Source organism: Ammodytes marinus (assembly GCF_949987685.1).
Source record: "Ammodytes marinus genome assembly, chromosome: 22".
NCBI classification, from domain to species: domain Eukaryota; kingdom Metazoa; phylum Chordata; class Actinopteri; order Uranoscopiformes; family Ammodytidae; genus Ammodytes; species Ammodytes marinus.
Genome location: NC_137226.1, coordinates 4,544,132 through 4,569,979, shown reverse-complemented (window position 1 = coordinate 4,569,979; position 25,848 = coordinate 4,544,132). Strand labels below are relative to the sequence as shown.

General features: G+C 38.0%; 1 protein-coding gene across 1 annotated transcript; it reads right to left on the bottom strand.

Moving 5' to 3' along the window:
- Positions 1 to 18,109: 18,109 nt before the first annotated feature.
- Positions 18,110 to 24,748, bottom strand: LOC307268528 (4-galactosyl-N-acetylglucosaminide 3-alpha-L-fucosyltransferase 9-like). The gene is made up of 3 exons (XM_080051193.1): positions 24,684 to 24,748; positions 24,409 to 24,494; positions 18,110 to 19,557 (listed from the first exon to the last, which is right to left on the bottom strand). Exon 3 carries the CDS (start codon positions 19,546 to 19,548, stop codon positions 18,505 to 18,507), a length of 1,044 nt encoding a protein of 347 aa, XP_079907319.1. The 5' UTR covers positions 19,549 to 19,557; positions 24,409 to 24,494; positions 24,684 to 24,748; the 3' UTR covers positions 18,110 to 18,504.
- Positions 24,749 to 25,848: the final 1,100 nt, after the last annotated feature.

Sequence of the window (25,848 nt, the reverse complement as noted above, 5' to 3'; positions counted from 1 at the left end):
TTATAGCATTTGAGCGATAGCCTACTGATGTAAACCTAAAATCAGCTGGAGATCGTTTGTTGTCAACACCAACGCTGTTGACCGCAGCAGTTCTTTACTTCCTAACTGCTGCCTTCTGTCGTTCTTTGATGCCGCTTGTAATTCTCCGAAATGAAACTCTTTTTTTTTCTTTCGCTGTTATTCTGTCAATTTCTACTTCAGAGAAGTTCTTCTTCTGTGCCGTAATGCGCATATCCATGTCGTAAAACCTCTGGGCGAGGCCTCTAAACTGAGAAAATATAGGGGCGTGATACGATTGTTTTCAGCCGCTGCATTTATCAATAATGGCCTGGCGTATGCTGAGATTGGCGAGATACGACTGTTTGATAAATCCCACGTGATACCTGGCGTAGGGAGGTATTTGCGCCAGAATCTGCACCAGTTTCCACGCAAGTTTGATAAATGAGGGCCAATGTGCGCAGCTATTTCTACTGAGGGTGTGCTGCTCCACACACCCCTGATTGGCCCCTACAATACAGCCAGGCTCATTGCCTTCCTAGCTGAGCTACACGATCAGCTTGTGCCAACAGGCAGAAGAAGGAATGCTCCTGTTTTTGTACTGGTATGGGACAATGTAGCTTTCCACCGCGCTAACGAAGTGAGAGAGTGGTTTGCTGCACATCCAAGGATGACGAACCTCTACCTGCCCCCATACTCTCCTTTCCTCAACCCCATAGAGGAATTCTTCTCAGCTTGGAGGTGGAAGGTCTATGACCACCTGCCACACGACCAAATGACCTTGTTAGAGGCCATGAATGCCGTCTGTGGGCACACGTCTCCCGAGGACTGCCAGGGATGGATAAGACAAGCCCTTCGATATTTACCTTGGTGTCTCGCAAGGGAGAATATACACTGCGACATCGACGAAAATATGTGGCCCAATGAGGAAGATAGGCAGGATTACATTTTTTGAAAGTGACACAATTTAAGTTTTTTTGTTTGATTTTTACAGCCCTGAAACTACAGAAGTTTTTGTTGCAAAGTTTTATTTTTTAGTAAAAAATAAAAGATATTGTATAGCACCAAATTGCTGTGTTTGTCATTCATTCTTGTCATATGGTACACTACAGTCATCAAATTTCATCTTATTTTCTTGTGAAATATTGTTTTACAGTATGTGAAATCACTCTGATTATTTAAACTTCAAAGTTCATCTTTTATGTTTTGCTGCTTGTTGTTAGTGTTTTGTAGGTCTGTGTGTTGTGTGTGTCAATGTGTGTTTTTCATTGAACATGTTGCCAGTGGTTTGCACCAGTGAGCTTGTTTTGAGAGATAAATTAACAGTTTTGTTGCTGTGAGTGACTTATGGAGGCAAAATGAACTGAATTGCACCGGTGCATTTTAGTGATGCACACTGTGTTAAGAGTTTTGCACATGTGGTTTCAGTTGTGCCCACTGTGCTTTAGCAATCGGAAAAAACTGTAATAGAACATATAGGCAGGTCCTGGAAGGTGGGTAGGTTTCTATTGACATGAGGTCAAAGGGACAAATATAAGGCAGTAAAGCAACTTAAATGAGCCTTCACTGGAACAAAGCATCAGGGCTGCTGTATTTGTTCAGGGGCTTATACAGTTTTTCTCTATTGCTAAAACACAAAACCCAGTACTCTAAACCAAATGACCAGTTGCCTAAACACATTTAGTAAAACTACCCCCCATTTGCCACAACCACAAACACAATTCACCTGTAGACACTGTTCACAAAACCCATCCCCTTTTTCTCAAAACTCTACACACATTTTGCCTTGCTAAAACACATTTTGCATATATCTCTGCTCCAATATGCATTGTGAAGCTCATGTGATGCAAAATGCCACCCACAGTCAGCAAAACTTGAACACAATGAACATACCTGGTGTCATTCTGTAAACACAACGACTTGTAATTGAAAACACAAGTTGCAAATGATGTGAGCACACCTATATAAGTCAGTGCAGTTTGCTGAAGGCTCCAAACAAAAATGGATGATCAAGGCAGAAGAAGAGGAGTTTGTGTCTGAGGAGGGAGAGGAGCAGGTCAAGGAGGGAGAGGAGCAGGTCAAAGAGGGAGAGGAGCGGGCCGAGGAGTGGGCCAAAGAGGGCGAAAAGCAGTCCAAAGAGGAGCAGGCCAAGGAGGGAGAGGAGAAGGAGGGCGAGCAAGACAACGCATTTTCATTACAGATGAAATGAGAGCAACAGTCATTGACCACGTCATTGTCCACGGCATGACAATGACCGAAGTGCGGCATGCCAGGGCATTCTTTCCACGTTGTTTGGCTATGGACAATATTGCCTGTGATGTTGATTTGATTTGATTCAATTTATTTCAGACATCAACATACAAAACAAAATGAAAAGCATGGAAATACAAAAATTATGTTTTCACAAAAAAATAAAAATAAAAGAAAACAAATTATCAGTATTGCTGAGATATGCCTGAAAAGGAGCAGGAAGAAGTATACACTTATTTAATCCTACCCCTTTTCCATAGTAAAAAAATAAAAAATACAAATATTTATTAAATTAAAAAAATAAAAATATTTATTATACAATCATATGAAAAAGTTTGGGAACCCCTCTCAGCCGGCATTATAATTGACTCTGCTTTCACAAAAAAAAGATAAAAGTGGTATGTCTTTAATTTACCAGGAACAGCTAAGTATTGGGATGTTTTCCAAACAAATATTTTTTGAAAAGCAGTATTTGGTTGTATGAAATAAAATAAAATGTGAAAAACTGGCTGTGCAAAAATATGGGTACCCTTGTGGTTTTGTTGATTTTAATGCCTGTAACAGCATGTAAAACTGATGACTTTAAACGCAAAGTTGGTTGGATTATGTTGTTAAGCCTTGAACCTCATAGAATTGTCTGTTTAATCATGAGAAAATTTATTTTAGGTGCCTAAATGCAAGTTGCACTTCTCTTTGACTCTCTGCTGAAGTGAGAGAATGGGATCATCAAAACAGCTCCCAAAAGATCTTAAAAACAAAGATTATTCATTGTCATAGTTTAGGGGAAGGCTACAAGAAGCTTTCCCAAAGGTTTCAATTGTCAATTTCTACTGTAAGGAACGTTGTCAGGGAATGGAAGGACACAGGCACAGTTGCAGTTAAACCCAGGTCTAGCAGACCAAGAAAAGTACAAGAGCGGCATATGCGGCGGATTGTGAGAATGGTTGCAGACAACCCACAGATCACCTCCAAAGACCTGCAAGAACATCTGGCTGCAGATTGTGTATCTGTACATGGTTCTACAATTCAGTGCAATTTGCACCAAAACATCTGTATGGCCCGGTGATGAGAAGGAAGCCCTTTCTGCGCCCACGCCACAGACACAGTTGCATGGAGTATGCAAAAGCTCATTTAGACAAGCCAGCTTCATATTGGAAGAAAATGCTTTGGACTGATGAGACAAAAATTAAGTTATTTGGTCTTTATAAAAAGCAGATGTTTTGGTGCAAATTGCGCTGAATTGTTGAACGATGTACAGATACACAATCTGCAGCCAGATGTTCTTGCAGGTCTTTGGAGGTGATCTGTGGGTTGTGTGCAACCATTCTCACAATCCTCCACCTATGCCGCTCCTGTTTTTTTCTTGGTCTGCCATGCCTGGGTTTAACTGCCACTATGCCTGTGTCCTTCCATTTCCTGACAACGTTCCCTACAGTCGAAATTGACAATTGAAACCTTTGGGAAAGCTTCTTGTAGCCTTCCCCTAAACTATGACAATGAACAATCTTTGTTTTTCAGATCTTTTGGGAGCTGTTTTGATGATCCCATTCTGTTTCACTTCAGCAGAGAGTCAAAGAGAAGTGCAACTTGCATTTAGGCACCTAAAATAAATTTTCTCATGATTAAACAGACAATTATATGAGGTTCAAGGCTTAACAACATAATCCAACCAACTGTGTGTTTAAAGTCATCAGTTTTACATGCTGTTACAGGCATTAAAATCAACAAAACCACAAGGGTACCCATATTTTTGCACAGCCAGTTTTTCACATTTTATTTTATTTCATACAACCAAATACTGCTTTTCAAAAAATCTTTGTTTGGAAAACATCCCAGTACTTAGCTGTTCCTGGTAAATTAAAGACATACCACTTTTATCTTTTTTTTGTGAAAGCAGAGTCAATTATAATGCCGGCTGAGAGGGGTTCCCAAACTTTTTCATATGACTGTATTCGCTACTCTTAATCCATATATTCTCTGTACAATTGGCGATACTATATTTGCCATTTACGACTATACATACATACATACAACTTAATATACTATAAATTTTTTATATTTTATATATTTATACAATGCATATATCTATATTTATATTTATAAACAATCAATATATCCATATCTACATACATATCTATACAATCAGTATATATATCCATATAATTATAATTTCCTTCTTACTTCACACCCTCATCCCTGTACCTTTTGAAAATCATTGCTTAATCGTAAAAATTGAATCAGCAGATTAACAAACAGACCAAAAATTACCACAGAAAGAAATATTAAAATTATGAGAATCTAGGACAGACAAATACATTTTAAAATGTTCCATCCAGTGAAGAGTTATTATTACTGTCCAACATCAAAAGACATCAAACTGAGCTGCCTAACAGATTACAAGCACCAAAACAAAGGAAAAAGTAGGAAGTTTTTATATTAATCAAGGGGAAGTGATCCCTTACTGAAAAGTGGATGCCAATAAAAGTTGTCTGACTTAACACAGGTGTGTGCTTGAAATAAAGCTTTATCTTCTTTTATCTTTAGGTCGTTTGAAAAGTTATCCTTTACCTTATACCAGTTTGTTTTTGTATTTTATGGCACACTCACATAAGGCAAAATTGCTGTGTACTGCGCACTGCTCCTAAAGATCTGGGCCGGGGCACGATTGTTTGCCCTACGTCACCACATCTATATGCGTGTTTGGGATTTGGAGTTCTTGAATATTTTCATCCGGCCAAATTTGCAGCAAACATTCCGCTTCCACATCAGAATGCTTTTATTTTTATTTTTTAATGTACATTACGCACGTGGAAGTATTGGGTTGCTTGGGACAGTCTCATATAAATTGTAGGGATGACTAGTCTATTTAACAGTGTGCTGTGGTCAAGGAAGTGTACCGTGCTTGAGGACGGATGGCCTACTCACACTGGTCAAATGTACTAGATTTTAAGGGGCATTTTAACAGATTAAACGTATCAAAAGATAGAACATTTAAATATATCTAGGGGAACCTTTCACTTACTGTAGAGTGGATGCCAATGCAAGTTGACTGTCTTAATGCAGGTGCTGTTTGTCTAAACGCAGGTGTATCTGTGAAATCAAGTGAAATCAAGATTAGTCTTTGACTATGTGCAGGTTGGCTGATAAGTCATTAAACTTCCCTCCTCTGAACCTCATTTGAGTCCTTCGATCAGACATATCAAAGATTTACAGCCAAGATACTTAAAGTAATTAATTACAAACCCCACTGCACACAAACATGCAGGGTTTTAGTATTCTTAGCTTCCTTCAATGCCAGTATTTCATTATTTTAATTTTGATCGTTGTTATTTTTGCTTTAATTGTTTGTTGCTTGTGAATCTAACTCTAAAGTTGTACAGCATTTTGGTCAATTCTGGTTGTTTTTTAAATAAACTTGATTTGACCTGATTTCAGGCTCACACATGTTGGACTGCAGAGCTCTTTGCCTTTACAGGTTTTATTGCTTTGTTGTTGAGCTGCAGTTACACAACGCGGATGTAAGTTAAATATTAACGATCATTGGAGCTTCATCAGCAGCCTATGTTAGAAACCATAAAACTATATAATTGTATTCACCATTCACCGGTAATAAAGTTGGGGTGGAGGATTTGGGGAGAAAATGGCAGTTGGGATAGAGATTCGATTGGTCAAAGTGTACCGCTCATGTTAACTTTGACCAATCGGAAATCACATACCCCAGCTTTAAAGAGACTTTGACCATATTGCTGACCCTCTGGCAAAAAAAGAGGTAACACTTTACAATAAGGTACACAAAATTGTAGTAGCTACTACCTACTACATAGATATGTGTTACCTACTACATAGGTTTTTTTTTTGTGCTACCTATGTGTTAGGTAGCACATAGGGTTTTTTTTTTGTGCTACCTATGTGTTAGGTAGCACATAGTCTGGCTTGACCACTTTCGCCAGCGTCTATTAAGCGCTGGCGTCGGCAAACAACGCTACGCCTCCATTGGCTGCTTCCCGGGGTTAGCCCCGCTGTAGATGATTGTGATTGGTTTAAAGAAATAAAAACAGGCCAGCCCAGTTTCCCCCCGAATAGACGGCCCTAAACGGAGTGCTTCCAGACCATACTACTTGCTGTAGTTTGGTCTGGCTTTGCGAGACTAGGTAGCACATAGGTTTTTTTTTTTTGTTACCTACTACATAGGTTTTTTTTTGTGCTACCTATGTGTTAGGTAGCACAAAAAAAAACCCTATGTGTTAGGTAGCACATAGGGTTTTTTTTGTATTGTGTTACCTACTACATAGGTTTTTTTTGTGTGCTACCTATGTGTTAGGTAGCACAAAAAAAAAAACCTATGTGTTAGGTAGCACATAGGGTTTTTTTTATTGTGTTACCTACTACATAGGTTTTTTTTTGTGCTACCTATGTGTTGGGTAGCACATAGGGTTTTTTTTTGTGCTACCTATGTGTTAGGTAGCACATAGGTTTTTTTTTTTGTGCTACCTATGTGTTAGGTAGCACATAGGGTTTATTTTTTTTGTGCTACCTATGTGTTAGGTAGCACATAGGGTTTTTTTTTGTGCTACCTATGTGTTAGGTAGCACATAGGGTTTATTTTTTTTGTGCTACCTATGTGTTAGGTAGCACATAAGGTTTTTTTTTTTTGCGTTACCTACTACATAGGTTTTTTCTTTTTTGTGTTACCTACTACATAGGTTTTTTTTTGTGCTACCTATGTGTTAGGTAGCACAAAAAAAAAACCCTATGTGTTAGGTAGCACATACGGTTTTTTTTTATTGTGTTACCTACTACATAGGTTTTTTTTGTGCTACCTATGTGTTAGGTAGCACAAAAAAAAAACCCTATGTAGTAGGTAACACACAAAAAAAAAACCCTATGTGCTACCTAACACATAGGTAGCACAAAAAAAAACCTATGTAGTAGGTAACACAATAAAAAAAACCCTATGTGCTACCTAACACTTAGGTTTTTTTTGTTGTGCTACCTAACACATAGGTAGCACAAAAAAAAACCTATGTAGTAGGTAACACAAAAAAAAAAAACCTATGTAGTAGGTAACACAAAAAATAAACCCTATGTGCTACCTAACACATAGGTAGCACAAAAAAAAACCCTATGTGCTACCTAACACATAGGTAGCACAAAAAAAAACCCCTATGTGCTACCTAACACATAGGTAGCACAAAAAAAAAACCCTATGTGCTACCTAACACATAGGTAGCACAAAAAAAAAACCCTATGTGCTACCTAACACATAGGTAGCACAAAAAAAAACCTATGTAGTAGGTAACACAAAAAAAACCCTATGTGCTACCTAACACATAGGTAGCACAAAAAAAAACCTATGTGCTACCTAACACATAGGTAGCACAAAAAAAAAACCTATGTAGTAGGTAACACAATAAAAAAAAACCTATGTGCTACCTAACACATAGGGTTTTTTTTGTGCTACCTAACACATAGGTAGCACAAAAAAAAAACTATGTAGTAGGTAACACAAAAAAAACCCTATGTGCTACCTAACACATAGGTAGCAAAAAAAAAAAAACCCTATGTGCTACCTAACACATAGGTAACACAAAAAAAACCCCTATGTGCTACCTAACACATAGGTAGCACAAAAAAAAACTATGTGCTACCTATCACATAGGTAGCAAAAAAAAAAAACCCTATGTGCTACCTAACACATAGGTAGCACAAAAAAAAACCTATGTAGTAGGTAACACATATCTATGTATGTAGTAGCTACTACAATTTTGTGTACCTTATTGTAAAGTGTTACCAAAAAAGAAAAGAAACACAAACGTAAAGTAGATGTTTCAATTTGGTATAAATATTCAATCACCAATCATAGCTTGATGCAATTCAAATACACTCAGAAGTTAATTAATATAATAATTAAAAAGCAAACTATCAATTAGGTCTGGGCGATATGGGCAAAAATCAATATCTCGATATTTTTTTACTATATCTCGATACACGATATATATCTCGATATATTTCAAATCTCCTCTAGAGCACATCCTAAATGCTCAATTTAATTAATTTTTTGCATAACATCACACCAGTAATATGATTTAAATAGTCCCTGCAAAATGTGTCTGCACTAACAATGCATTAGGCTACATGAAACATGTTTATATTCTTTAGTGCTTTCTATTGGAACAATTTGAAACTTGCACATGGCAAAGAGTTTGCACATTGTATTGATTATTCCACATCCTTCCACTCCCATACAATGGATCCAGCATTATTTTATTTGGAAACAGTTTTTTCCATCTTCTGTTAATCTGTAAACTGAGAACACTAATTATGACTCATTACAACCACTTACTAATTGTTTATCACCACTAACCCCCTGAAGATAGCAGCCATACTTTAAATGCAGAACCGGTTTTGATCCATAATAGTAGTCTATGTTTATAAAAGGCTCTGACATTTATAATGGTTACTGTCGCTTTAAGAGCAGTTGCTCCCAGTCTATAGTGTAAGTTAAGTTTCGTTTTCTGCCTGTTAGTCCGAGAGTAGTCTGGCATGACCACTTCCGCCAGCGTCTATTCGCTTGCGTCGAAAAGCAACGCAGCCCTGACGCAGCCCCCTCCTTTTCCGGTTGCTGGCTTTCCCCTATTGTGATCCCCCTCAAATTCGGAAACAATTCGCTCACAGTCAACCCGTGTGCTTATGTGCAGTGCTCTCTCTCTCACACACACACACACACACACACACACACACACAGGGTGTGAGAAGTCACATTACTGTAGACGGAAATAAAGTGTGGCTATACTTCGGGATAATAATATTGGCGGCGGCGGTCCGGGACGCAGCCTAGTTTAGCCTAGCCTAGCTGTCCAACTTCATTGTACAACTACCCCCGGGCAGAAATACCCTCATAAACTCTGGAAAATGAAGCGTGGGGGTTTGAATTGAGCACCGGACCTTATAACCAGCTAGATTAAGATCCGCCGTTCCCTTTCTTTGGTGAGGGACTAAGCAGCGGTGTTTTAGCGACGGGGAAAGATTCCAACGGCTTCCACTATACCTAGCAACTCTTACGGCTACTTGCTGCAGTTGGTGTAGCGCTCACAACGTCAAAACCCTGTTCTGCCTGTAAACAGACGGACTACGGCTCTGACTACAGCGATAGGAGGTGGTGACATAAGTTCTCGAATGCTAAAAATTCTACTCGACCGCCGTAGCCGTCCTCTCAACCGCCGATGATAATGTTACCAGAGATAACACTACGTGGCTAGTTAACTCCGGTTAAGTTATCCCGTGAGCTCCTCGGGGGCTAAAGTGTATGGTGTCTTGACATGCTGGTTAGAAAGCAACACACTATGTATATTCCTTTTGTCTTTAATAGTTTTTGTGTGGCGTTTGCGGGTTTAGCCATTTCTCTGACAGTCTCTGGACGTGAAGACGTTCCATCAAAATAAGTCCCCCCCCGGCACTATTTTGCAGGACACCGCTGCTGCTTCCCGGGGTTAGCCCCGCCCTAGATGATTGTGATTGGTTTAAACAAATACAAACAGGCTAGTCCAGTTTCCCCCGGTTTCCCCACCCGAATAGACGGCTCTAAACAGAGTGCTTCCAGACCATACTACGTGCTGTAGTTTGGTCTGGCTTTGCGAGACTAGTCCGAGAGAGAGATTCATGCGAGCGCAAACAGCAGGTGGCTCATCGTCCCTCTGTTACCTGCCTTATTGTTTAATTCTCCTGTATTTAGTTAATGAAAATAAAACTGGAAGACAATCAGAGGATTTAAATAAATACGGCTGAGAATAATAGCCTATAGTCTAAAGAAAGCAAAGTCTCATCATCATCATTCCTTGCATTCTAACCGATGCACCATTCCTGGATGCTATTCATACCTATTGATCTAGCCCTCCTGCATTATCACTAAAACACTGTTTTATTTTATAAAAAATGCTCGCAAATGTAGCCTACTTTACATAGACTTTTAGTTAATACACGGTGTGCACCTCCCTTGGTGCTGACATGGACCTATTATAAGAGGCTGCCCGTAAGATTATTTCTAAATTTGAACATGATTTGTGCTACTTGATATTCAACCAGGTCATTGAACTTTATGATACGGGAATGTAAAAAAAGGAGGTTGGTGTGATCATAATATCCAGCTTTATTGATTATTCTTATGGCTCGTTTTTGTATTGTGACTAATGGTAGCAGTGAGCTTTTGTAAGTGGTCCCCCAGACCTCCACACAGTAATTTAAATAAGGTAAGATCATTGTGCAATAAAGAATATGCAATGATTTTTGATCCAATAAATGCTTTGCTTTACACAGGACTAATATGCTTCGTGACAGTTTAGATTTAACATGTTTTATGTGAGGTTTCCAGCTGAGTTTATGGTCTATTGTCACACCAAGGAATTTATTTACATACACTATTTCAATATTAACACCGTCAATCTTACAGTTTTTCACAATTGCTTAAACACATTTCCTGATAGACTACCTCACTTTTTCAAAACCCTAAACACAAATTTCAAAACTCCAACACAAAATGCAAAATCCTTCACTTCTCTTGCAAAAGCACACTTTACCCTCAAAACAGTGTTAACTCTTCACTAAATGGTGTTTTCTTTTCAAATGACAAACACACACATCATATGACTAGACATTTCTAGCACTCATTGAACACTGGTGTGCAGAATGGAAAACACTATAGTATAAATGCAAAACACTGTATGAATGCTTTATCAGTAGAATTATGCCTTTGCATGTTCATACACTTTCACCTACAGTAACAACAAATACTTTACGCTTTTTGCCAAATGCTAACACACATGTTGCAGAATAGTTTATTTTGCCATTTCAAACAAACACAATGAATAGGTAGGACTGCAGTTCAAGCATTTCAGTGCGTCAGTATAAACTACTGTACTGTACAGTAAAAAACAATTACAGTAAAATTAGGGAGCAATGGTAAAAAAAAAACAGTGTTTTAAGGAATTGGGTGGCTGGATTATGAATCCTTTTATGGATACCGCCTCCTGTTTGCCTCTGGCCACATCGCCTCATCAACATCACACTCAATGTCATCCTTTGAGAAGCAACAGGGAAATGATCAGATGATATCCAGTCTAAATCTCCTAATTATGGAGCGACTCAGGTTGGGCTGCACTCTGTCCAGGCTCCCTCATTGATAGGCCATGATCTATAACATGGTCCACTATAGTGTTCCTGTTGTATGTGTCTCTGTCTGTTGCCTTCTTTGTCCTCGTCCTCCTGTCGCTCTCTCTTGTCCTCTTCCGCTGACTCTTACCGTCTCAGAAAGGAGCTGAGCTCACCTGGGGTCTATGTGTAGTGCTAAGGTTTAGACTGATTGGTATTCAATTATTATTTTTTTTTTTCAAGAAGTGTGTTGGAGAATTTCAAACACAGTGCAAAGCATAAATCGTGTTTGTAGGGTTGGTGCTTTGGTTTAGGGCATGGTTACAAAAGTTAGAGGTTGTGATGCTGTGGTCATAGCAGTCACTTTTAGTGTTTACAGTATTCGGCAAAAACTGTATTTGTACCAAAATGTGCAATCTACTGTAAATCACAGCAAACAGGAGCTCATCTCTGACCCTTCTATAGCTAACTGCAAAAAAGCCTTTTGAGTTTAGAAATTTGATTGGCAGTGTGTTCTGTGTGAATACCATGAGAGAGAATTCAGGAAGAGTGTGCAAGATATAGAGAATTGTGTGTAGTGTACTGAAAAATGTGTGTTTTGGAATGAAAATATGAGTCTAAGGCAGGAAATGTGTTTGGAGTTCAGCAGAATTGGTTAAGCAGTTGGTAAATTAGTTTCAGATTGTGCACATTGTGTCTGATATTCCAAAAAATGTGTTTAAACAACTGTGAAAAACTGTAACATTTACGTCATTATTTAAATGACAATTTCCTAATTGATGAGGTCCTGTGGCCCGACCTAGCCCGACGACGTGATGCCGCCCAATGATTTCAGTGTCAACATACTGTACAACATACTCTGTCAATTTACATGTGCAACATACTGTAATAAAAGAAATCACACCCTGAACATTGTGTTTTCAATTGATACTGTACTGTAGTATCTATTGTGTGTAATGGATCCTCCATGGAGTTTACAGTACTCATTTTTGCATTGAGTTGTGATATAACTGCATTTTCTGCATTATGTAACTATTCCCATGAAACGCACAAATCTATAGTAAATGCCCAATACATATTTGAGAATAAATAAGGGTTGTTCAAATGCATCCTGGCAGTTGTGAAACTATAAAAAGAACAGTCTCACACTCTGAAAATTGTGTTTTAATTTTTTTTGGTATTGTACATATGTTCAAAATAATTGGTTATTGTGCTTTCTTTATTTCAAATAAAATAATTATTTCATAATTTATTTTTTAATATTCATTATTTTACAAAGCATTATGGTCTTTATAAAAAAAACTCTAGTAGTGTGGACGTGTTCGCTCCACCATCGTGCACATAGGTCAAAGTCCGACAGCATTTTATTGATCATTTGGCATACAGCCATGCCACTGGCACAACTCTCAGGAATGTACTTTGCACTAGTTGCTCCGTGCTTGTGGAACCAACTGCCACCTGACAAATGGGATTCCCCTACATTTCTGCCTTTAAATCAAGGCTCAAAAGCCATATGTACACCCTGGTGTTTCCTCCCCATTAACTATCTTACTTCTGCACTACTATCTGTGTTTATGTGGATGTATGGGCTTTACGTCTTTTATTTTGGTTATTGTTATTTTACCTTCATTGTTTACCTACTGAATGCACTATGTACAGCACTTTGGACAGTGCAAACTGTCATAAATGTGCTTTTATAAATACATTTTACTTACTTACTTATAACTCACCCAGGCCCTTTGGCACAAATCACCCCAATCCCAGAAATTTGGATAATAAGCATGATGCAGCAATTTAGGGCTGACATCGTGCTAACTGTATAGACTCAAAATGTAGCATACCAAAGCACTAAAACGTGTCAAATGTTTTCAAACTTGTCTATAAGTGTTCAGACACAATCATCAAAAAACCTTGATCATGGAAATTTTACTTTGAAAGGCAAAACACAGTTTTTTGAGCTTAAATGTGCTTATATCTTATTCCTTGTGTCTCCCTTCTTTACAGGATGAGTCAAATGGATGGCTCTTCTTACAGTTTTTGCCTAATGCTTACACACTAATAGTGGTTGCTAGGCCCAAAGCATCACAACCTCTAACTTTGGTGACCATGCCCTAAACACAAGCACCAACCCCACAAACACAAAATATGCTTTGCACTGTGTTTGAAATTCTCTAAAACACTTCTTGCAAAACACTACACACAGTGTTTGCATAAGACACATTGTTCAAAAAGGAAATCTCCTGCAATCCTTGGGAAAACACATCTATTTAAAATTCAAAACACAACTAAAATTGGAAAAGCACACAGACTCACACACATTAAAAATAAAAAAAATAAAGCTAATTGAATACCAATCAGTATGAGCCTTAGCACTACAAATAGACTTCAGATGAGCTCAGCTTCTTTGTGAGACAGTAAGAGTCAGAGGAAGAGGAGGAGAGAGAGCGGCAGGAGGACCAGATCAAAGAAGGCAACAGATGGAGGCACATACAACAGGGACACTATGGTGGACCATGTTATAGATCATGGCCTAACAATATAGGAGCCTGGGTAGAGAGTCCAGTCCAACTACACAGTAGCTCCATAATTAGGACATTTATACTGGATATCAGGAATATTTATGCTGTTGCTTCTCAAAGGATGACATTGTATTTGATGTTGATGAGGCGATGTGGCCAGATGCAAACGGGAGAAGGTATCCAAAGGATTCATAATCTACCCACCCCATTCCTTACAACACTGTTTTCTTTATTTTACTGTAATTGTTTAAGAGTTTATATTGACAAAATGAATTTCGATAGTTAGTCTGCTGTCGGTGTATGAATGTGTGTGTGAATGGTAACGTGGGAATGGGAACAGGTCTCCCTTGCAAAAGAGTCTTCGGTCTCAATGGGATATACCTGTATAAAGAAAGGTTAAAAAAAAAAAAAAAAAAATTGCTTGTTGATAACTATTCGTTTTTTTGTTTGCCAAAACAATGGCATTGCAAAATACACTTTTTTTTCAGAAGCTTTTTTATTTTTATTTTCATGTGTCTAGATCACATGTGTCAAACTCAAGGCCATCTGGCCCGCGACGCGTTTTGATGTGGCCCGCGAATCAATTCGGCCGATTTGAATCAATTCTGGAAAAAAAAAATATATATATATATATATATATAGGGGAAGGTGGGGTGATTTGTGCATTTTGGAAGTTGCAAAACCCCTTGTTTCTAGAAAACCGTGGAAGAAATTGGAAATGTGACCACATATTTAAGAAGAGCCGTCCATTTGACTCATCCTGTAAAGAAGGGAGACACAAGGAATAAGATATAAGCACGTTTAAGCTCAAAAAACTGTGTTTTGCCTTTCAAAGTAAAATTTCCATGATCAAGGTTTTTTGATTATTGTGTCTGAACAATTATAGACACGTTTGAAAACATTTGACACATGTTTTAGTGCTTTGGTATGCTACACTTTGAGTCTATATAGTTAGCACAATGTCAACCCTAAATTGCTGCATCATGCCTATTATCCAAAATTCTGGGGATGGGGTGATTTGTGCGCAAGGGCCTGGGTGAGTTATAAGTAAGTAAGTAAGTAAAATGTATTTATAAAAGCACATTTATGACAGTTTGCACTGTCCAAAGTGCTGTACATAGTGCATTCAGTAGGTAAACAATGAAGGTACAATAACCAAAATAAAAGACGTAAAGCCCATACATCCACATAAACACAGATAGTAGTGCAGAGGTAAGATAGTTAATGGGGAGGAAACACCAGGGTGTACATATGGGTTTTGAGCCTTGATTTAAAGGCAGAAATGTAGGGGGAATCACATTTGTCAGGTGGCAGTTGGTTCCACAAGCACGGAGCAACTAGTGCAAAGTACATTTCTGAGAGTTGTGCCAGTGGCATGGCTGTATACGCTGGTCACCAAAAGAAAGTGATTGTCTACAGTAGCTCAGAAGAGAGTGACATCTCAATTCCACTTAACGACACCACTGATGAGAGTTCAGATGGCCAGAAAGATGATGATGGTGACTTTACGTGGGGTGATTTGTGCGACAAGACAACTTTTTTTCCGAAAGCTATATTTCTTAAACAGTTTATTCCAGATCCAAAGTTTTTATTGCCAGGGATGCACAACATCCTGAAATATATGTACATATTTGAGTTGGAGACATAACTGTCAAGGCCTCACTTTAAAATCACTTTGAGTAAAAAGTTGCACAAATCACCCCACCTTCCCCTATATATATATATTTTTTTTTTATTTTATTTTATTTTTTCATGGAGCCTGTGCCATATCCGCACGTTGCATACACTCCCAACTGTTAGGAAACTTACGTGGCTTACAGCTAGGAATGTCTGCTGAAAGTTCTACAGCTCAGGATTTTAAGCCATGAATTGATGAACTTGCATCTAAGAAGAGCTGTCAGTTTTCTGAGGGCTGTAAATAGACCAATATATGTGGCCAAATAGCATGCTAATATTGATGATTGATTGTGTCAAGTGTCTAAGGCAGTGGTGTCAAACATCCGGCCCGCGACTTGTAGAGCACACATTTCTGAGCATTTAAAAAAAAAAAAGTAAGTAAATTGGGAAAAACGTATTCCAAAACAACAAATAACCTCTGTATTTAAAAATAAATCAAAACAGTAGAAGTTGCACTTTTATTTAATTGTATTTTGTACTGTCTGCATGTTTGCACAAAATGTGTCCCTGTACATATAGTAAACAAAATTGGACAACTGTAAGGCCTGTTGTATTTGTGTATTCAAATAAACAGTTGTTTATTTCATTAGTGCGTATTGGCATCTTTGAGCAAAATACCCCCAAAATTTTCCTATTCCCGTGGCCAGCAGCAACCTTTACTAAGACATTTCCTGGGGGCTACAGAGATCCCTTGTGATCCGTGATAATGTAGGTTACATATGTAGGCTGAGTTATAAAGCATATAACTGAAAAACAAAGCTAAAGATTTGGATTTGACATATGTACGTTATTTTGCCATTATTTTACTGGTCCGGCCCACTTGAGATCAGAGAGACTGTATGTGGCCCTCGAACCAAAATGAGTTTGACACCCCTGGTCTAGATGAACTGTAGTGAATCAATCTTTCACAAAAAGAATCTGTATGCAACTTGTTATAGATCATGGCCTATCAATATAGGAGCCTGGGCAGAAAGTCCAGCCCATCTAAACAATAGCTCCATAATTAGGTAATTTAGACTGGATATCAGGAATATTTTCGCAGTTGGTTCTCAAAGGATGACATTGCATGTGATGTCGATGAGGCGATGTGGCCAGACGCAAGCGTGAGGCGGTATCCGAAGGGTTCATAATCCACCCGCCCCATTCCTTACAACACTGTTTTTTTATGTTCCTCATAATTGTTTCAGAGTTTACAGTATAGTAGTGATAAACTGAATTGCTTTTTGAACTGCATCCTACCTATTGTTTTTTTTGTTTACCAAAACCATGACATTGCAAAATAAAATTAAAACTTTTTTATTTTTATTTTCATATGTCTAGATGAACTGTAGTGAATCAACCTTTCACAAAAAAAAATCAGTGTGATACTTTTAAAGTCAAAAACCATCTAAAGTACTGAATACAGCTGTGTTGTTGCTGCTAGGAAAGAGTAATTCAAAAGTGCATGTGTGTATTGTTTTGATGCTAAAAACTGTTTTGAAATGGGATTGTTAGGTTTTGTTTCAAGAGTTTCATTTTGCCGTATAAGTTAGAAGATTATCTCCATGTGCTTTGTCTCATTCGGCCTGTGTGTTAAGTTTTGACACAGTGGGCCAAAGTCTGCAACATGTGTGTAAGCAATTGGCAAAAACTGTAAATATGTGGTCACATTTCCAATTTCTTCCACGGTTTTCTAGAAACAAGGGGTGGCACAACTTCCAAAATGCACAACTTAGGCCACTCTCCCCTACTATATATGAGTGAGACGAGTGTCGGTTTGGATACAATTTTTGGGATACTCCAATAAGTTTATTTGCCGATTACATGCAAAGCAACTGACTGAGAGATCGGCTTTATGAAACGCGCACATTATGTAAGTGATCACTGTATGAATAAAGAGCGATTTTACACTTATATTAACATAAATAAACCGCTTACTTCACCTTTAAGCATTTTTGCATTTATAATTATTTATATTTTATATTTACAGCATACTGAAATAATGTGTCTTCATAACATTTACATAAAGTAGAGTTAAGGGTTAGGTTTACACACATGAAATTACAAAAAAGCATACTGTGTAAAACAGCACAATGTAAAGTTACTATCACTGCAGACTTTCTGACTTCTTGACTGCATTATGGCACCTTTAATAATATGTATGTATGTATGCCTTTTTATGTAATGGTTAACCCATTGAATAAATATGACGACATCAGGAATACAATCAGACATTCATTTGCATGAGGTAACCAGAAACTATATCCTTATGTTGTATAAAAAAAGCAAAACAATTTGACTTTTTTTATCCCATTTTTATATGGGATTTAAAATGTAAAAAAGTCACTTAAAAGTGAAAAGTGTTTACGAGATAATACATTTTTTAATAAAACATCCAATTTCAATTTTTCTAGTGCAAAGACAACTGATCGATTGCCTTAACATTACATTATTATTATTATTATTATTATTATTATTATTATTATTACATAATTCTATGAAATTGCATTTTCTTTCATCAAATTAATGCGAGGTATGCTCATTTGTTACAATTTTAATATGTAAGCAATTACATTCTTAAATTAAAATACATTACATTTTCTTCAAATTTTTTGCATTAATTATACCCTACTGAAATAACGATACTTTATACCTATTTGCATAAAATACAGTTAGAGGTTAGGTTTACACACACAAATTCAATAAAACATACTTGGTATACTCTTGAAAAATGTATCTTTCAGGAAAGCAGAAACTGCAGATTTTCATACTTCTTGACTGCATTATACCACCTTTAATAAAACGTTAGTCAAAACCACAATATGTAGAATTTAAATGTGTGATCAAAGCATCTTTACATTTTTTGATGGCTTCCAACTTTGTTTTTAGACAACCAGGACAATTCAGGTGAAACTACTGATGTCTTTGGGACTATTATTTAGTTAGTGTCCATAAATGCTTCTTTTGTTATAGTTCTGTTAACCCAGTACCATTTGTTAAGATCATGAACAACTTCATTCTCTCTGTGTTTTTGTAAGTAACTACAAGTTCTGCAAGCATGGTCTGGGCCAAACACAGTCCTTTTTACTTTAAACCTGTTTCTCCAGTTAAAGTATTTCATGTACTCAGAATTGTTTTGATCCAGGTAAAGTAGCCTCTCTGCCAGCTCCTTTGGGGTAGAAAAGTCATTGATATGAATGAAAGATTCTCCTGGGATATGGTCCTCATAATTTGGTCTTGTAGGACCAAGAACTACAGGTACACTTCCAAACAACATAGGATTGAATAACTTCTCTGTGATATAGTCTTTGGAAACAGAGTTTTCAAAGGAGAGGTAGAATTTACAACTTGAAACAATCTTTGAATAGTCTTCGTCACTAACGCGTTTGCCAAAGACATTTCCATACATATTAATGTTGATGTGTTTTTTCAGTTCGTTGTAGAACTGAACTCTCTTAAACTTCGGGTTCCAGTTGCTCACAATCCAACACACCAACTTGTCCTTTGCTGGCAGTTTGAAACTCTCATCTTCAGATGTCACTGGCACCACATACCCATAAGGCACAGGAATATTTGAATCAAGACGATAATTGCAGGTTAAATTAAATACGTTATTCATCTCAGGATTTGGATCTGAGATTGCAGGTGACTCCATATTTAACCAGACCCATTTCTGAAAGTACGGCCGCGGCTGTTCTGGCAAGTCATTAATCTCCCAGTGGTGGAGGAGAACCCCGTGTGCTTTATGATAAAGACTCTTGTCATCTGTCAATTGGCATCTTGTAATATTGTACATTTTGCAGTTGAGATCAAAGGTGAAGCCGAATGGCCACATCCAGATCAATAAAATGGTGTCAGGCTCAGTGTCAGTGGAACTGTCAGGCTTGTAGTACATGAAGACAATGAGTAGAAAACACACCACCACTAGGCTGCGGAAGACATATGGGTGCAGAAATCTCCGGCAGCTGCGTGAGAAGGACATGGCCCGCGCCTGGAGAAAGATATGGATAATTTGATTATAGACAGAGCATTTGATATTATATAATGATATATAACTGTTATCTGATTTTAAGCAAATGGTATGCTATGGCCTAATCTTCTAAACATATGTACTTAATGCAAATATTGTAGTCAAGTTTCTACATCACAAGGGGATCGCTTGTGGTGTAGAGGTTAGAGCGCACCCCTAACGGCCTCCGCACACATCCTGCGTCTACCTCTGGAGCGCGTCGCCTTACCTTACTGCTGCGTCTCTCGGACTTTTCTCGGACACACATGGAACATCTCAGCAGCAGCTGCTGCAGCGCTGCTTCTACACAGAGTTTTCATAGATAATTCCCATTAAAAATGAAGTTATTTCGTGTCATTTATGATGCATATGATTTATATTGAGTCTAATATTGAGTCTGGACAGTAATCCGTGCGCCCCATTGCCTTTTTCTTTTTCTTTTTTTTTGTCACATTTTCGCTTGTTTGAAGTTTTATTTTGAAAGGGACACACCAGGAAATGGTGAAACTACAGCGAAAGCTGTCGGTATGAAGTCAATATGACTCTCAGAGTCTTTAGAGTATTTCTCTATCAGTTAAAGCAGAGAGACCCGAGAGAGACGCGCGGCTCTCAGAAAAAAATAGGCGAGCCTCCTGAGGTAAAGGGGAGCGTCGCTGCAGACGTGCCTCCGACGTGCATCAGCAGCGCGTCTGAGGTTGGATGTGTGCCCGCTCTAGGTTGATTACACTGTCAGTGACAAAAAGTCAGACGCAGACGCGAGGTAGACGTGCAGTAGAGGTAGGATGTGTGTGGGGGCCGTAATAGAGGCTCAGTCCTCATCGCAGCAGAACTGGGTTCAAGTCCGGCCCGTGGTCATTCTCTGCATGTCATTCCCCTCCTTGCCCCAAATCAACTCAGTGTCGGGAATTCATAAGGGGTAGATTTGGTCAAAGTCAAGAATATTCTTAATTTCAAGGAAATTATAATATTAAGAAAAATTGTTAATTAATGATCAATTAAATTAGTCCAGCTAATCAAATTACTTATTAATACCTACGGAGCACCACCCTTTGAAAAAGGGAACTTTGAATCAAATCAGAAAAACAGTCTCATAATGTTAAAGGGACGTATCTTGAAAATGTCAAAGTTAGTTACAATGTACATTTAAGATAATGAAGGAGTGAATATTTGAGCATAAACCTTATTTACCAGCCACTAGTGAAATACAAGACACAAATATCACAGACACTGCTTCTTAAAATCAAAATGTAAGGGTTTATTTACCTAAGCAAGTTGATTAAAACGATAGACATAAGTCAATAACCATGAACTAATTTAAGAAAACAGATATAGCACAAGCAATAATAAGAACAGTTTAGATTATAAACCCATGTATTTCTATCTATGTGCGGGTGAGTGCACATGTGTAGTGTGTGTGTGTGTGTGTGTGTGACAGAGGAACGTCACTCTAGAAATTAGATGGAGGACGCGAGAGTTTAGTTTAGTTTAGTTTAGTTTATTTCGATCAAACAAATTCATAACATTACATACATAAGTTAAAAAAAAAATAAAAATAAAAAAATAAAACAAAAGAAAAACACAGAGTTGTCAATTTATACATTATTTCTTATAAATAGTTTTGATCGAAAAGGTGTAGGCTGAAGCCTTATCTTATTGCGCCTACCCTTTTTACATTGTTTATTTATTCATTCACTTTTCGTTGTTCCCTCAGGATTTCACCCAATCATTATATATATACACATACACTTGTTCCAATAATTTGTTTGATAGTTATTGTAAATATCATTGCCACAATCAATTCCTGCATGTTAAACATATCACATGTAAAGCTAAGACAAAATAAATCCACCATACATATTCACATTGCCATTCATGCCTCACTTCTATATTTGTTAAGCATCTTATTTTTCAGTATTTTTTTAAATTTTTGTACCTTGTCACACATTTTAATTTCTTCATCCAAGACATTCCACATGTTTACTCCTTGTACCGATATACATCTTTGTTTTACATTTGTTCTTATATTTATCTTGTTAAACATGCACATTCCCCTTAGTTCATACTTGCTCTGTCTAATCTGAAACAACTTCTGGATACTTCTGTTTGACGTCCCGCGAGAGTTTGAGGTGGCTTTTACTTCTCGGGTAGATCAATTGCTAAGAGCAATGTGGTGGGCAACTTCTGAAAGTTGAATATTCTACCTTTAATCAGTAGGGGAACTAGCATGCAAAGCATGTATGTAACCTACTGCTTCAATCAAACACATAAGAATTATAAAGGATGATGCGGGGAGACTTTGGTTTTGTCTTCACGCGATCTTAACTTTAAAATGACAGAACTCAACACTCATGTATTCATTAAGAATAGCCTACTCGAGGGGAAAATCACGAGTGTCAGTGTGTGTGTGTGTGTGTGATGTGCGTAGTTAGAAATGAGAAGGAGAGAGAAACAAAAGACAGTAGCCGCAACTCCAGCGCGTAGTGAACTGTTTCCTCCAATCACACAGTGACCGCAAATGCGCATTTGCGTATACTGAGTTGAATTGATAAAGAGGAAAGAACTCACTGGCTTTACGAGTGACAGCAACAAAAACATCAATGCATTCCCGGTTAACGGGAGAAAAACACTGTGAGCGAAAAACACTTACAGTCATATGAAAAAGTTTGGGAACCCCTCTCAGCCGGCATTATAATTGACTCTGCTTTCACAAAAAAAATATAAAAGTGGTATGTCTTTAATTTACCAGGAACAGCTAAGTACTGGGATGTTTTCCAAACAAAGATTCTTTGAAAAGCAGTATTTGGTTGTATGAAATAAAATAAAATGTGAAAAACTGGCTGTGCAAAAATGTGGGTACCCTTGTGGTTTTGTTGATTTTAATGCCTGTAACAGCATGTAAAACTGATGACTTTAAACACAAAGTTGGTTGGATTATGTTGTTGAGCCTTGAACCTCATAGAAATGTCTGTTTAATCATGAGAAAATGTATTTTAGGTGCCTAAATGCAAGTTGCACTTCTCTTTGACTCTCTGCTGAAGTGAGACAGAATGGGATCATCAAAACAGCTCCCAAAAGATCAGAAAAACAAAGATTGTTCATTGTCATGGTTTAGGGGAAGGCTACAAGAAGCTTTCCCAAAGGTTTCAATTGTCAATTTCGACTGTAGGGAACGTTGTCAGGAAATGGAAGGACACAGGCACAGTGGCAGTTAAACCCAGGCATGGCAGACCAAGAAAAAAACAGGAGCGGCATAGGTGGAGGATTGTGAGAATGGTTGCACACAACCCACAGATCACCTCCAAAGACCTGCAAGAACATCTGGCTGCAGATTGTGTATCTGTACATCGTTCAACAATTCAGCGCAATTTGCACCAAAACATCTGCTTTTTATAAAGACCAAATAACTTAATTTTTGTCTCATCAGTCCAAAGCATTTTCTTCCAATATGAAGCTGGCTTGTCTAAATGAGCTTTTGCATACTCCATGCAACTGTATCTGTGGCATGGGCGCAGAAAGGGCTTCCTTCTCATCACCTGGCCATACAGATGTTTTGGTGCAAATTGCACTGATTTGTTGCAGTGCTGCTGGCGATTGGTGATTATGTCAATCTTATGTCTGTGTCATTCACACATAGGTCTACATCAGGGTAATAGAGAGTCCACATGATTGCACCTTGACCGGTTTTCACCAGTCTTACAAAAGGGGAAAAAACCATAGATAGTAAATAATAGGAAAAAACTCAGCTGTTGATCGCTCGTTAACTCGCTCGCGACACACGGAGCCGGTGAGCGAGCGGGCGAGCGAGAGAGAAAGCTGTCTCTCACTCTCCTCCCGCTGTCTTTCTCACTCTAATCTGATTTATTTCGCTGAAATTCTCGTAATTCTTGCACTTCTCTCTGTCATCTCTCGCATGATAGCTCACTGTCTCTGTCTGTGAGCCAGCCTGAGCCGGGAATGCACAGATTCGATTGGCTGCCTGAGTAGCAGGAGGCGGGATGGCTTAACTCGAAAGCATTTCCTGATTCGCTAAACCAGTACCGTAAAGTCTAGAAAAGCTGCGCCGGTCAAAATAGAAGCGCCCCGTCAAAATTTTAAATACTTAAATAATTGATTGACTACAGGTCCGGGTCCGTATAGGACGGCGTCTGGGTCCGGACCCGGACCGCGGTCCGCCTGTTAGTGACCCCCGCTCTAGTGGGAGGAGCGGAGAAGTTTTTTTTTTATTTATTTTTTGAGAAGTGGAGAAGTGGGAGGATCAAACGTTTGTTTCTTCTGTTTCCATGGTGAATCATGTTATCAGCGATCCATTGACGATGGCTTTTACGCACGTGATCAACCCAGAGTGAACACGCTCAGAGTTGATTGACCCAACGCTAATCCACTGTTCTGAAACCGAAAACCCAGAGTTGCAACTCAGAGTTTGTAAAACCTGCTACCTGAAACAGGGCTCTGAACAGTTAGTGTTTCGCTGTTGTTGTTTACAGCAGCAGGGCCCACAGTTCGGTTAGAAACATATTCTAGTATTTCGTTTGGTTCCGAATTCCTAAAAATTATTTAGTTTTGATTCATGATAGAATTATTCAATACTTAGAATAACATGTAGAGGAAATATGTTTAGTAAACTAACTGCAGGCTATGCAAATGTGAACAAATCCCTCTCCACTTAAACTGCATTGTGCACCTTTAAATTCAGAGAAAGACAGAGATGTTTTGTGTGTCTGTGGTCAGTTAAAAAAAATCTCCTTGACTTGCATTATTATTTTTTTAGTTATCATTTGTATATATATATTTTTTTAATCTTAAATTTGTTAAAAAAAAAGTTAATGTACCAACTTTAGTATCTGATGAATGAGTCAAGAAAGAAGACGTGCTGTAGTTTCCTTGTAGCTGACGAGTCCTCCAATGGGCTTCGTATGCACCTGTAGAAACACACCAAGCACAGCTTTGTTTGATACAATCAGAGACATGTTTCACAGTCGTCAAGATGCTCTCGTCAATAACCTTTAACTTTCAAACTATGAGAGATAAAACAACTTTAAATGATTCCAAGATAAGAGGCCATAGAGGCACAGCTAATATTATAATGAGAAAGACAAAAACAATCTCACCTTGATGTAGATAAACTTTACTGGTGACCTTTTCCTTCCAGTCTAGATCCTGTACTGTACTGAAAACACCCTCTTCCTTTTGTCACCCAACCTGTGAAACCAGTTCAAACGGTGACATAGTAACTTAGAAGCTCCTCCTTCCAGGTTTTGATAGGATCTTTGCACATGGCTTTCATACTGGTTTACATACCTACTTTATGTTCAACCTATAAAGTAAATACTATATTACGACACCAGGAACCAAAAACGTCTAAATCAGACATTCATTTATATGGAAGTATATATACAGTATATATACTGTTTATATACTATATACAGGCTGTATTGGCTGTAGTGTATTAGTATGACAGGCAAAACTGGCATAACAGTTAAGAAAACAACAGCAATAAGATAACTAGACGAAATGAGAGGTAGGCCTAGCCCTGAAAATGTACAGTACGGTAAGAATAAAAAAACAAGCACTGCTTTTCCTCAAAATGTCAAAATGTATTCAAGCATAAAGGCCTGTTCTTGGTTCAGCCCTGCTGTTATCATAGTAAAGTTTAAGGGATTATGAGCCAACTCAATGTATTTGGAAATAACACAAACACAAATATGTGGGTGTGTTTATGCCAATTGCAGATAAAATCCCCATGGAAATTCAACTTTGAACTCCAGTAAAAGATACAGTACAAGCAAATGGACTGTGGTTATATTGGTTTGTTTAATGGGTAGAGATTACATTTTAGGTGTGCTTATGCCAGCGGCTATAGATAAAGGTTCAGGAACTAGGGACGCACATGTATCCTTCATCTCTTTTGAAACCCTGTGTACAAAGAATATATCATAGGGGAGAGCTAATACCGGCCTATTATGTTTACACAGTTATTAGACATTTGGCAGGGCTTAACAAACATTGCTTGTGGGGTCCCCTAGGGGTCAGTGTTAGGGCCAATTCTTTTTATTCTCTACATAAATGACATATGTAAAACATCAAATATTTTACAATTTGTGTTATTTGCAGATGACACAAATATTTTTTGTACGGGAGAGGACTTGCAACAGCTTCTGGAGTCAATTACATATGAAATGAGCAAATTAAAAAAGTGGTTTGACAATAATAAATTATCATTGAATTTAAGCAAAACAAAAATCATGTTGTTTGGAAATTGTAATTTAAATAATG